The sequence below is a fragment of the Mirounga angustirostris genome, unplaced genomic scaffold, assembly GCF_029215605.1.
Source record: "Mirounga angustirostris isolate CCGP_5_RB_7025 unplaced genomic scaffold, mMirAng1.0.hap1 SCAF_2, whole genome shotgun sequence".
Taxonomy (NCBI): domain Eukaryota; kingdom Metazoa; phylum Chordata; class Mammalia; order Carnivora; family Phocidae; genus Mirounga; species Mirounga angustirostris.
The window spans coordinates 2,305,755-2,318,820 of NW_026991710.1; the positions used below are offsets into that span (position 1 = coordinate 2,305,755).

The 13,066-nt window shown below is 53.2% G+C and overlaps 1 protein-coding gene across 10 annotated transcripts in view; it reads left to right on the forward strand.

Moving 5' to 3' along the window:
* The window catches only part of HTT (huntingtin), a 139,594-nt gene that overhangs the window by 112,325 nt on the left and 14,203 nt on the right, over positions 1–13,066 (forward strand). For 8 of the 10 annotated variants that reach the window (XR_010409241.1, XM_064584168.1, XM_064584171.1 and 5 more), the window contains 8 exons: positions 904–1,026; positions 2,653–2,866; positions 3,251–3,396; positions 4,876–5,053; positions 5,946–6,041; positions 8,614–8,801; positions 10,581–10,707; positions 12,592–12,752. Coding sequence is in view for 9 of the 10 variants with exons in the window: in XM_064584168.1 (XP_064440238.1) it covers positions 904–1,026; positions 2,653–2,866; positions 3,251–3,396; positions 4,876–5,053; positions 5,946–6,041; positions 8,614–8,801; positions 10,581–10,707; positions 12,592–12,752 (1,233 nt within the window). In the remaining variant the exon portion in view is untranslated. The remainder of the gene's footprint in view (positions 1–903; positions 1,027–2,652; positions 2,867–3,250; positions 3,397–4,875; positions 5,054–5,945; positions 6,042–8,613; positions 8,802–10,580; positions 10,708–12,591; positions 12,753–13,066) is intronic. The other 2 variants (XM_064584170.1, XM_045881579.3) reach the window with 1 other exon arrangement.

The following is a 13,066-nucleotide window of genomic DNA, read 5'->3' on the forward strand; positions in this document are numbered from 1 at the left end:
CAGCTCAGGCAATAGGACGTCCTGGCACCTGGCGTGGCCCCCAGGGGCTCCCAGCCTGCCGTTCCTCGCCAGCAGTGGGCAGGGTCCCATCACTGACAGGACGCCTGAGGCCCAGTCCAGGTCATGAGCAGGAGGTGTGGCGTGAGAAAGGGAATGCTGACTTGGGACACTTGTGGCATCGGGGAGAGGGGATAGTAAAGAGAGCAGTGGCCGTAGCCTGCATAGGCGGTCGTGCTCGCCTACTTGGCCCGTCTGCCTCTCAAACCCGCTGACCTGTGTTGACCGCACCATCCCAAGGATCCTGGTACATGGTCACGACCCTTGCTACTCACACCTCAGAGCTGGGGACTGTTGGGGCCTTGGCAGATCCTTGGTACTCTGCTTTCCTGGAGGGAAGTCAGTGTAGACATGAGCTTGGATTTTGAAAACCCATCACCTTGGCACAGAATGGCAGAGCTCAGGCCTCTGCTGCACTGGCCTTGGAGAGAGAGGAGCGCTGCAGACACCCCAATAGAAGATGTTGGGAGCAGTGCCAGGCGAGGGGCGGACAGAGGGTGAGGGCACAGAGCAGAGGGCCAGAGAGCTGAATTAGGACACTTGGGTGCTCACCAGGGGAGGGGAGAAGCAGAGCCTGTCCCGGCGGGAATGGCAAGTCGAAGACACAGCCTTTGTAGCAGTTCCTACAGAAAAGGCCTGTGGTTTGGTGAGCAGCCACATGGCCAGCTAGAATCCAGTTTCTTGGAAGCTGCATTCATAGTCCCCGGGAGACCACTTGTCCTTCAGTCTGGGGCCACGGGATGTGAGGGGCAGTGGGCAAAGAAACAACACACGTTCAGTAGAGTTGAAGCCCCTTAAAAGCCATGCCCAATTTCATTGGGTTCTCCATCTTTTTCTTCTTCCCAGGACTGGTACCTACGTCTAGTCAAATCCCAGTGCTGGACTAGGTCAGATTCTGCGCTGCTGGAAGGGGCAGAACTGGTGAATCGGATTCCTCCCAGTGACATGAGTACATTCATGATGAACTCGGTACGGCGGAGAGCAGCGGGATGCTAGCAGGATGCCTGATCTGTTTTATCATCATGTGATCAACTTAGGACACGGGCCACTCACTTTTCTGCCTTAATGGCAGAACCTATAATCCAGACAGGATGGAGCATGGGAGGCTGTAGTCTAGATGGGGCAGGACGTGGGAAAACTGTAATCCAGATGGGACGGGATGTTATTTCAGCTATAGTAGAATCCAAAAGGAGGTAAATTGTGTCTAATTCAACTTTCCATGCATTTGAAGAGAAGAGGTTCTCTTAGATTGCAGTCTGTTCTCACTGCGTGTCCTCATGGCCATGAGGAAAGGTATTAAAATGGTGTCATGGTAGATGATTTAATGGACCCTCATGGTATTCTGGAAATTGATCTTTAGTAAGACCCCTCCCCTTGTTTTATGTGGTGAGGTCCTCCTGCCCGCATTACTTATAGTGAGGTCCCCATACCCCTGCTTCATACAGTGAGGTCCGCTCCCTGTTACATGTGTTGTACGTAATAGTCCATGATGTGTGGTTAGGCCTTCTCCTCCCTGCCCCCAACTAGATGTTGGGGCCCCCGTCCCCACCCTTGATGTTGTGCAGGCATGCATGCTGGGAGGCTCCTGGGTAGGTCCTGTGGGGACTGGACCCTCTGGTCGTACCAGCCTTAGCAGCTTTAGCAGGTTCCTTCCCAGATATCCTGGGACCAGCAGCTGACTAAAGCTCCAGGTGTTTTAATGCTGCCTCGATATGTACCACATGGGAATGAGGAGCAGCAGGGCCTTGGCAGGCGGGGGTGGGCAGCAAAGGATGGGCCAGGCATGGATGAAGGGACTCAGGGCTGAGGCCACACAGCAGTATGCTCCCAAGTACTGATTCTTCATCAGTTTGACAGTGGGAGCTACATTGAGAAAACAGAATAGGCTCAGAGTCAGCTTGTTGAAATAATTTTAAGCTCCATTCAGTGAAAGCTGATTTGTTGAATGATAAATTTGCTTAATGATCTATTTATTGAATTTTCCAAATTCAGTAATTGGACTTTTAATAGCTTTAAAGGTTCTGGCTGTAGCAGAAAGCTTCAGTTTTGGTTACTGATGATGACATATACTTTTCTGAATGTTACCTAAATTCAGATAAATATTCTACCTGAAAATTGGCCCAAAAAAATCCTTAAATGGTTTTTAAAAGTTGGTAAAACCCAGTACCTACTGATACACTGTCATGGGAATGCTGCTTTTCACCCACAGTTGTGGCCACTTTGATTTATTTCAGCTGCCTTTGAACATAACTTTCTCAAACTTTGTGACTTTTGGGGTTTCACTGGATTTCTTGGGTGCCATATATTTTTATCCTTTAAAAATTACATATGTTCAATTTTTTATTTGAAACAAATCTGAACGCATAAAAAATTTTAAATCCTTAATACTAAAGTACCCCAAAGAGACCAGAAATACACTTCACGGAGCATATGGTATTTATTTTGGGAAGTACAATATTCTTTAAAATATATTGTTAATAGTTTACTCATCTGTGCTTTCTCAGGAACGTTTGCATTATCCTTTTTTCTGTTGTGTTTTTCTTGCCTGGTTGAAAAGCATGTAATTGTTGTTCAACCTTTAACGTCCTGATTCAGGAATTCAACTTAAGCCTGTTGGCCCCGTGCCTGGGCCTGGGCATGCGCGAAATCTCCGGAGGCCAGAGGAGTCCCCTCTTCGAAGCAGCTCGCCTGGCCACTCTGGACCGTGTGAGCGGCCTGGTTCAGCAGCTCCCTGCCACCCACCACGTTTTCCAGCCGTTCTTGCCTGTGGAGCCCACCGCCTACTGGAACAAGTTGAATGATCTATTTGGTAGTTAAAATTAAAACTTCTTTTATTTTTTAAAAATGCTGCAGAGCCAATACCATGCTTTGGACTGAGTAAAGATACAGTAAATGCTGTTGACCTAATAAACTGAAAGCATGTGCAGAGGTGACCGAGAGATGGTGCCAGGGACCCTAGCTCTGGATGTCTTTGGCATGTTTGCCCCTTTGCTGTTCCTCGGCCTCGCCCTGGAGGAACACTAGGGTAGACCTCAGAGGAAGGCGTGTCCCGAGTCATGTGCACAGTTGGGTGTGTGTGCAAATGTGCTTCTGAGCTGAAGGTACCTTTAGATTCTCAGAGAATGGGCTGACTGCCTTTCACAGGCCACGAACCCAGGGTAGAGTTGCATTCACCCACAGTCTTGTGTTTCAGGGGATGCTGTGTTGTATCGGTCCTTGACCACTCTGGCCCGGGCCCTGGCCCAGTACCTGCTTGTGTTCTCCAAGCTGCCCAGCCATTTGCACCTCCCTCCTGAGAAGGAGAGGGACACTGTGAAATTTGTGGTCATGACTCTCGAGGTAAGAGGCAGCTCGGGAAGCCAGTGTTTCTGTGCCGAGGGACTATCACTGGAGAAATAGGAAACCCAGGAGCTGTGCATTCGGGCCTCCTCCTGTCCTCACCAGGACAATAACTATGGGTGGTCAAGCACCACATCCATCCCCTACTTTCCTGAGCACATTCACACTCCTGACCGTGCGGGTCCTCACAGGTGCCTTGTGACATTGGCCACATAGCACTTCCTGTCCCTACTTTCCAGCTGGCCTAGGACCTGGGCTCCCACCACGGTGTCTCCCCCACGCGCGTCTGGGCCGAGGGCATGGGTCTTAGAGGAGGGTCTGGCAGGGAGGAGGCGGGGCAGGGGAGAAGCAAGGATGACTGGAGAGATGAGCAGAAACCTTTGAGGGATCTCTCAAACAGTGGAGGGAGTCCTGTGCTTATGTGTGGATCTCTTCCCTTGACTCTTAAGATGCCTTTGATTTCAGGACAGACATCCATTAAATATGTTTTCTCTAAGGAAAAGGAAGCACTGCGAATGTAGAGTATATCCTAATTTTAGATAATTAAAGAAAATAATCTGCGAAAATTATTAGGCTTTAAATAGAGTAAAAACCTGGATGTTTCAGCCATGGGAAATTACTGTGTTGACACTTATAATCACCCCCAACATGTGTACACATTGTGGGTGCATCGCTTTTCCATACAACTTCTGGCAAATAGTCTAGCCTACATCCTTGCAGCCAGAGCCTGAGCTGTGTTTGTCAGCCTGAGCAGGACACGGCTGACTCAGCATCAGCTCCACCTGCCAGCAGGAAGAGAGGTAGGTGTCAGGAGGGCACGCGACGAACAGGCGCCTGCTGGAGCCGGCCCAAGTCAGATGGCTGCTGACACCTGTCCTGCAGGTCTTCGTGCAGTGTGCAGGCTGGCAGGCTCACAGACGGTTCCCGTACGGAGTCCCGTGCCTGCTTTGTGCGGGGCGGGATGGGCTCTGTTATTCCCATTTCACAGACGAGGAAGGCAGGGCTTGGAGATGTTTGTCTGGCTTGTCCGGGTTTCACCCACTAAGAAGTAGCCCATTGGCATCTGAACCCAAGCCTGGCCGTCTCCAGGCCCCATGCTCTCAGATTCAGTCTCTGACTATGACCGAGGCAGGTTCTGCCTGCACCCTGGGAGGCCCGAGGAGGAGCCTGACCTGGAGGCCGTGTGGCCAGGGAAGGATTTCTAGAGGAGCCCACGGTGCTGCAGGAAGGAGAAGCAGTGAGATCAGGGTGGCCGTTCTGGCAGAGAAGTGAGCCCAGGCACTCTTGGGAGTGGGTGGTCAGGCTGGAATGTAAGGGAGTGGGCGACAGGGTCCCATCCCTCGAATCATAGTCTGGACCTGCCGGCTTCTCGCTCTTGGGACAGTTCCCAGAGAGCTGGGGGTGGTTTGCTTCCCCGGCAGCTCGGAGACAGGAAGGAAGCGGGCCTAAGCCTCCTGTCACGTCGACCCTCCCCTCTAGGCCCTGGCGTGGCATTTGATCCATGAGCAGATCCCACTGAGTCTGGACCTACAGGCCGGCCTAGACTGCTGTTGCCTGGCCCTGCAGCTGCCCAGCCTCTGGAGCGTGCTATCCTCCCCAGAGATGGTCACCCATGCCTGCTCTCTCATTCACTGTGTCCGCTTCGTCTTGGAAGCCGGTGAGTCTGTGACCACGACACATTTCTGTCCTCTATCACTGGGACCGGCAGTCAACTCTGTTTACCAGGTGCCGAGCGAGGAACCGGGGGTGACTCGGTGGATAAAATATGGGCCTTGTGTTCATCTCCAGTGTCTTGGATTCGGCACTAGAATTGGATTTGAATTTGCTTTTGTAGTCATTTTGTTTAGATTTTGGAGTTTCAGCTTTCATAAAAAATACTCCTCTAATTTTATGTCCCTTTGATCTCTGGTCCTACTTGACTGTTTCATGCTTTTAGTCCCAAATGACCATAAGATTTAATAAGATTACATTAAAAAGATTGTTTTCTGTTATAGTCAGAATGCTTGTTTCTATAATGCATTGTAATATTAATATATTATAAAATAAAAGTGACTTATTCTTTTCAAGGGACAGTGTCCTTAACAAGGGTCATTAGCCAAAATTTCTCAAAAATTGGACATTATAGTTTACATGTTAGAGGGTGTTTTGAAGTTTGATTGTTTAAATTGTTTTCATCTGTGCATTTGTAGTCAGCTTGAAAACGAAGATCTAGGGAGTAATTTTTCAAAGCGAGACTTCTTGGGGATTGCAGTGATGCTTTTAGCCGTAATGAATCACGAGCTGTCTGATAAAAACCTTCAGGGCAAGACGTGGCAAACAGTAGGCAGTGGACAGACGTGGAAATATCAGCAAAAAACTCAAGTACCGTGCATTTCAGACTAGCCCAGAGACTGATGCCTAAGTCTGGTACTGTCTAAAATTGACTATAGGAAATCCTCACCTCATTTGACTTAGTCTTTCACCTTGAAATGTTTGCATAAATGTGAAAATTTGAATAAAAAGGAATAGTAAAAGTGTTTGGAAATTGTTTGTTCTGTTGTGATTTTTAGTTGTGGTGCAGCCTGGGGATCAGCTTCTTAGTCCAGAAAGAAGGATGAACACCACAAAGGCTTCCAGAGAGGATGAAGTAGATTCAAACACACAAAGTAAGTCTCAAGATCCGTTCTTTTTTTTTTTTTAAGATTTTATTTATTTATTTGAGAGAGAGCGAGAGGGAGCACATAAGCGGACAGGAGGAGTGGAAGAGGGAGAAGCAGGCTCTCTGCTGAGCAGGGAGCCCGATGTGAGGCTCGATTCCAGAACCCTGAGATCGTGACCTGAGCTGAAGGCAGACGCCCCAAGATCCGTTCTTTCTTACCCGGTTTTTCTGAGGGCTTGAAATTCATTCATAAAAGAGACTTTTAAAAGGGTCAGTGTGGACATTTGAAAGCTTACTTAATTTAGCTACATTCTGTTGCTTATCTCCAGATTTGAGAGCAATTTGAGTACGTCACCTCACGTGTGCTGTCTCTCCTGCGAGCACGCTGGCTCTCTTCATCTGGCTTTCTTTGGCCTACCAAACTCGGCTGGGGCGTCACACTCCCGGGAGCCCTCCCGACGCCCCTCTTGTCACAGCTGCTCCTCCACCCTAGTGCTTCCTGCTCTAGGCCTCTCACCTAGACTCAGCCCCCTGAGCTCCCGGGGCAGGACTGCGCTCGCACTCTGTGTGCTTGCTGTCGTAAGTGCTCATGGACAAACGTTTATCCAGTGATGAGCGACTGCGTGGAAAATACTGAGGGACTTGAAGTTAGCATACATACCCACATGAATGTTAGGTAACCTGAGTCATCTGTTTTGGTGGATTTTTAAATGGAAGTTACTACTCTTCCTGCAGAAAAAACATCCACACCCCATCCACTTAAGCCTTGTTTAGACTTAGACGTGCACCATGGCTGTGCATGTTCTCTCCTGATTCAGGTCTTTCGCTGGCAGTGTGGAGAGGCAGGTCGGGGAAAAAGCTCTTGGCTGAGTGATTGCTTGTCCCTGGGGGCCTCCAGGCGTCTTCACCCAGAGGGTGTGGCTGGAGTACCCGCCTGCAGCCCATCCACAGAGAGGGGAAGCACATGCCCCCTGGCGGTTCTTGGCTGCCTCTTTTCATGGAACGCTCTACCTCGGAATCCCGAGTCTTAGCCGTGCTCTGGTGGCTTAGGAAACGTGCCTCTTTCCGAGCAAGTACATACATGCTTTGTCCTTTTGCCGGCATGTGTACCAGCCAGCCAGGTGAGGATGGCCTTTTCCTGTCATTCGTAGTCAGCATGGTGATTTTTCTTCCAGTCGCCTGTTTAAGGTTCTGTAATGGTATAACCCTGTCCAGGAACAGCGTATTGCACAACACAGCCAAGCTCCTCTCCAGGTGCTTTCCTCGAGGCTCCCTGGTTCTGTCATCCCTTAATTTGTGGTTTCATGACTTCTCGTTGTTATGTGAGGGCTATGCAAACACTTACCCCCATGCTTGGCCACGTTCTAGCCAGGGCCTCTGCAGTGGAGATATGGGTGGCGCTGACCTCGGGTTGGTATGAGGATTACATAAATCAGAGCACCCAGAGCAAGTGCCAGTCTTGTTATAAGTGCTCAGTAAACATTCCCGTAGTTTGATTCATAATACGAATTTCCATTCCTCTGAAAATAATCCTGGCATTTCAAGGGGTCGCGTCAGAGCAGACAGGCCCATAGGCTGGAGCGTATGTAGTTTATGTTGATTATACTTACTCCTCGTGGCCCAGTATAGGCCAGTTAATTTCTTCCTGGCCAGAGGAAGAAGATTGCTCTTTTTATCACCTGGATAGGATAATACCCCTTACAGATTGCCCATTAAGGGCGCCTGGCTGGCTCAGTCGGTACAGCACGTGACTCTTAGTCTTGGGGTCAGAAGTTTGAGCCCTGGGCACAAAGTTTACTTAAAAGGACAGTATTATTAAAGGCAGCTTCGTTTCTCTCAGCTTGGGGCTTGACTCCGTAAGCCCAGTAAGAATCCACTGTCCATATGATGAAGGTGCTTAGCCTGTCAGATCTCATGAACCATGGGGTATATTCATGCACGACCCAGAACATTTGTCAGCTCAACAGATGATGCTCTGGCACATGCTGCGTGGCAGACTCAGCGTGAATGCAAAGCAGTCCCTGCCCGTGACGTGCTGCGGCTCTTACCTAAGGCTGCGTGTGGGGTTGTCCTCAGCATCCTGCTTCAGGAGTTCTAGGGGAGACTTGGCACCCCGTCAGAATCCCACCAGCAGCCCGGGAGAACCCCTGATCTCAGGAAACAGTGAGCCAGAGATGGACAACCTGGTGCTCTGCACGTCGGCATAGAGAGCAGCACAAGGTCCTGGGAGGACCAGGGCAAGCTGGAGCACGATTGCTCCCGGGTGTTCACCAGCGTGTGCTGGCCACATAGTGCAGGGTGGGCAGGAGGGCTGGGACCCGGAGCGGGAGACAGGTTCAAGACCACGGTCCTGGCCAGCATGGAGAAGAGTGCCGGTTTCAATAGGTTGGAAGGTGATAAAATCTGCAGGCCCTCAGTACTGCCTGGGCGTCTGGGGGGCTCTGCGTTTGTGGCTTGAGCGACTGGTTGCAGGCGTGTGCCTTCTGCCGTGGCGGGGGTGGGAAGATCGGGAGCAGAGGTGGCGGGTTTGCGATGTGTTTCGATAGAACAGTCCTCTGAACCCTGGTGTTTGTTTTTAGACCCGGCATATATCACCGCAGCCTGTGGGATGGTGGCAGAAATGGTGGAGTCTTTGCCGTCGGTGTTGGCCTTGGGGCATAAAAGGAATAGCAACACCCCAGCGTTTCTCACGTTGGTGCTCAGGAACATCATCGTCAGCCTGGCTCGCTTACCCCTCGTCAACAGCTATACGCGCGTCCCCCCACTGGTGAGTCTGGTCATTCCTTGGCAGAAAACCCGAAATGAATGAGATGTGTAGGCCAGCCCCTAGCTGGGGGCTCCTGAGGGTGAGAGCGGGAGCTGGCTGCTCAGGTGCCTCCCCTTGGCGGCCAGAGCCTTGCGTGCTGTGTGGTCCTGGCACCTGTCTGGTCTCCTTGGGCGTGACAGCGGTCATGGTAGAAGTGCTGGCTTTTCCCACACGGGGTGAGGCACTATGTCCAGAAGTAAGATTTCGTCTCCCACTGGTCGGTGCTCGACGTTGGATGTGATCAGAGAGTAAGTCAGCTCCCTTTCAGCGGTAGACTGGAAGTGGTGCCCCTGGGGTACGTAAAAGCAGGCACCGTCTGATACTGCTCAGCTGTCTGGGCGTGACCACTTTTGAAACTCCGGATTCCAGACTGTCCTCAGAATCAATTTCAAGCCAGCATTTGTCAGGATTCTTGTCTCAGGTAACAGGAAGGGCTTAGTGTGAGCGAGTTGAGGGTCGAAGGTGACCGGACGGCCCCTCCCTGGGGAAGCTGCCGAGACAAGAAGTAGGGGCTCGGGGTGAACACAGCACAGCCAGAGGTCAAGGTGAGCCGCGACCTTGCTTCTGCCTGGAAAGGACCTGTGCCTGCCAGTGGGCACAGCTTCAGTGCCTGTGTGTGAAAGGGAGACGCTGGGCAGGCTGCCCCCCGGGGGCAACGGGGGCCCACCCGGAGGGCTCACGCCGAGCAGCGGCTGCAGCCTGGTGTGCCAGGGAGGCGCGTCTGCGGCCCCGTGCCCGCTGGGAAGAGAGCAGGAAGAGCCCGCTAGAGAAGCACGGTGGGCACCGTGCAGGGTGCGGCCGGGCACAGGGAGTCAGTGTAGGTCTGGAGACAGCTGCTCCTCTGGAGGGGAGCGGGGAGCCGCGGTGGGGGGGCCCCTCCTGGAGGTTGCGGTGTCTGGAGCAGACGCGCCGGCATGGGGCACGTGCTGTAGGGGGCACTCCTCGAGCCAGGGTTGTCACCTGCGTGGAGCTGCATGCGCCAGGGCCCCGCGAGGAGGGCGCCCCGCCAGGGTGTGCTGAGCAGCTCGGCGACGCTAGCGAGAGACGCAGCATCTTCCTGAGTGGACTGAGAGGCGCCGGCGCCGTGGAGGTGGGCTGGCCGTGTCTCCGAGGCCCCCACGGTGGGCTTGGGGAATCGGGAGCTGAAGGGTCCACTCAGCTGGCTGGAAGGGTGGTTGCTCCTGCTGCCAGGACAGCATCGGGTCCGCCTCAGGTCACTCTGCTGGCGGGGTTTACAAGCGTGGACAGCACGGCTTTTTGTGGCTGCTCACCAGTGACTCTGTGTGCGTGTGCGGCTGAACTTCATCTGATGCCTGCCTTCGTCTGACAAACCAGCTGCTGTTTGTGGGCGAGGGTGTTCCTGCCTGCCCTCGACGGCTGGGGGCTGCCAACACGAACCTTCAAGAACCCTACTTGAGAACAGCCAGCTGGGGGTTGCAGAGGGGTGGTGGCAGGGAAAGGGGCCGGGCCAGGTTGGGAGCAGGCGAGTCAGGGAAGTAGGAGGTCAGAGCAGACCCAGGAGGCTCATGATGGGGCAGGCGATCCTTGGGTGAGGGCGATGCATGGGAGATGTTTTTCCGGAAGGATGGTGCACTCGCTTTTGGGAATGTCTGCGTGAGCCGTCAGTAGGCATGTGGCCTCTGGAGGAAGACCATTTTAGAGAAAGGATGCTTCATGGTTTCCTTGAAGTGCGGCTGTCCTGACTTGACTGGGGTCACTGTTTCTTTTTCATCTTCTCAGGTTTGGAAGCTCGGATGGTCGCCCAAGCCGGGAGGTGACTTTGGCACATGCTTCCCTGAGATCCCGGTGGAGTTCCTCCAGGAGAAGGAAGTCTTTAAAGAGTTCATCTACCGCATCAATGCACTAGGTAGCCTGGGTTTCTCTTCCAGAATTGTTAGTCCTCAAAGCGCCTAGTTCTTCTTGTTTATTCCACAAGGGATGTAGGGTGTGATATGATCATGTGTGCGTACATTCTGCAGTGAATGCGAACTGGCACCGTGAAAAATTCTCTCCGGGTTGGTGTGGTGTTTGGGGGTGTGTGAGAGAGATGGGGGGGCTTAACCCCAAGTCTTCACACACCAGTCTTATTGGAAGTCAGTACAGGCCCCTGGTGATGGATCACGTGCAGCCCAGCTCAGCGTGCTCTTGTTTCCTCGGGTGCAGAGTGAGCAAATGGAGCGAGCAGGGGAAGGAGGCTTCATCCTGTGAGACAGCACTGGCCTCTGGGCGGTGGGGCAGGCGTCTTAGCCTCTAGGACCCCCAGTGTCGTGGATTCGTAGCGCTGTTATGCTATGCGTAACGAGACTCGACTGGTGCAGTCATCAGTAAAGGGCAGCTTTAGTGGTTTTCCATCAGGCTGCTTCTCCACTTCCTACGGCACGGTGTGGCTTGCCTTTTTGTCCCTATTTCATGGCTGGAGGTCCGGTCCGGTGGGAGGGTTGTAGTTGGCTGTGTCCAGCTATGGTGTTTCCCAGAACATCGGTCTCCTGAGTCTGGTGTGGGCACCTGCCTGCCCGTGCGGCCCGCCCTTCATCCCCGTGACCCCTGCCGTCTCAGGCTTCTGCAGAGTTTGTGCTCATCTTGATCCCAGAAGTTTCAGGCAGCTGATACCATCTTGCCTCTCCTTTTGCCTTGAGTGAAGTAGGCAATTGGTTACCCTGTCCAAAGTGCCGTCTCAGCAGCGACCTAAGACTGGCTGCCTCGGGAAGCTTTGTTTCTTTCCTGTCCTTGAAAGTGGTTCCTGGGCAGTCTCCTGGCCGCCCGCTGCATGCTGTCACTTCCGCTCTTGCTCAGGCATCTTCGTGCTCGAATCCTCACTCAGACCTGCGGGAGGGACCCTGACAGCTCCACAGTCTCTTCCTGATGTTGCCTTCACTCTTGCCTTGTCTCTGTTCGTTCTTTTCTTTTCCCTTAAATTGTGTAAACATCGTCTGTAGTCTGCCCGCCTCACTAGGTCTGTCTGTCTGCATCTGATCCCTCTGCATCCAGTTTACCAAGGAGACCCTCAAGTTAGATGCTCTGTTTCCTGCCCTCAGCACCCCCTTCCTGTCCCTTGTAGCCCTGATGCAAGTGGCATGGCCATGTCCACCTCCCAGGTCACGCGTGGGAGCAGGAAGCGTGGCACTCACCCCTCACCTCGGGCTCTGCCGCTGATGACGGTGCTCGAGGGCGACCCGCTAGACACGCCTTTGCCAGACGTGAGTGCCCCAGCTGGGTCACGTCCTTTTTTGATCTGCTGTTTTTCTAGACAGGGTCAGAGGAACCATTGCTTTAACTTATGTTGAACAGCTTTACTGAGAATTCACAGAGCACACGTGGCACCCACTCAGAGCGTGCTGCCCAGTGGGCTGGGGTCTGCGCACGGTCGTGCGGCCCACAGCTCGGTGCCACGGTTTGTCTTTGGGGAAGACTCGTGAGCCCTCTGTTGAGCAGGGCAGGAGCGGCACGGACCCACCCAAGTGTGGCCAGCTGCTCAGACATCCCTTCGCCTGACTGCATCCCTGCCGCAGGGGCGGAGAGGGGGCCGCTTGCTTGTCGTGTGGCCTCAGATGTGGGTGCTTCCGTGTCCTTGCCTGGGAGTGCACCTGGCAGTGCGGCTGCATCTTAGAACTGGCGTGGGGTCAGGGGGGCTGCTGTGCGGCTCCCGGGGGCGGGACCTGTTTCGGCTGCAGCCGTGAGGCCCAGCTGCCACGTCACATCAAGGAGTCTGGGGAGCCGGCGACCTTGTCTCATGTAACATTTGCCTTCCTAGGGTGGACCAGCCGCACCCAGTTTGAGGAAACGTGGGCCACCCTCCTTGGCGTCCTGGTGACTCAGCCCCTCGTGATGGAGCAGGAGGAGAGCCCGCCGGAAGTAAGGCCGCGTGCAGGCCCGCCCGTCCACTGGCCAGTAGCCAGGCAGTCGAGACAGCTGGTGACTTGCTCGTGGGGGGCAAGAGAAGGGCAGCAGGCTCGTTGTTTTGGTCTTCCCTTATGTTTACCAGGGTAGCCAGGTCATACCTCGACAAATGTTGCAGAGCAGGAGCAGATTCCCTCGAGTTTGAGTGGCCTTGATTGCCAGTGGCCACAGTACACTTTACCATGGCGCATCACGCATTAAGGGTCAGTAGCATCATGCCCTTTCCTGAAAATATGTCTGAGTTCTGCTTATCAGTATTCACGTGCAGTGTGTAGGTTGAATCAGAATGAAAAGGCACGTGATAAAGGCCATGGATGTGTATGTACCTG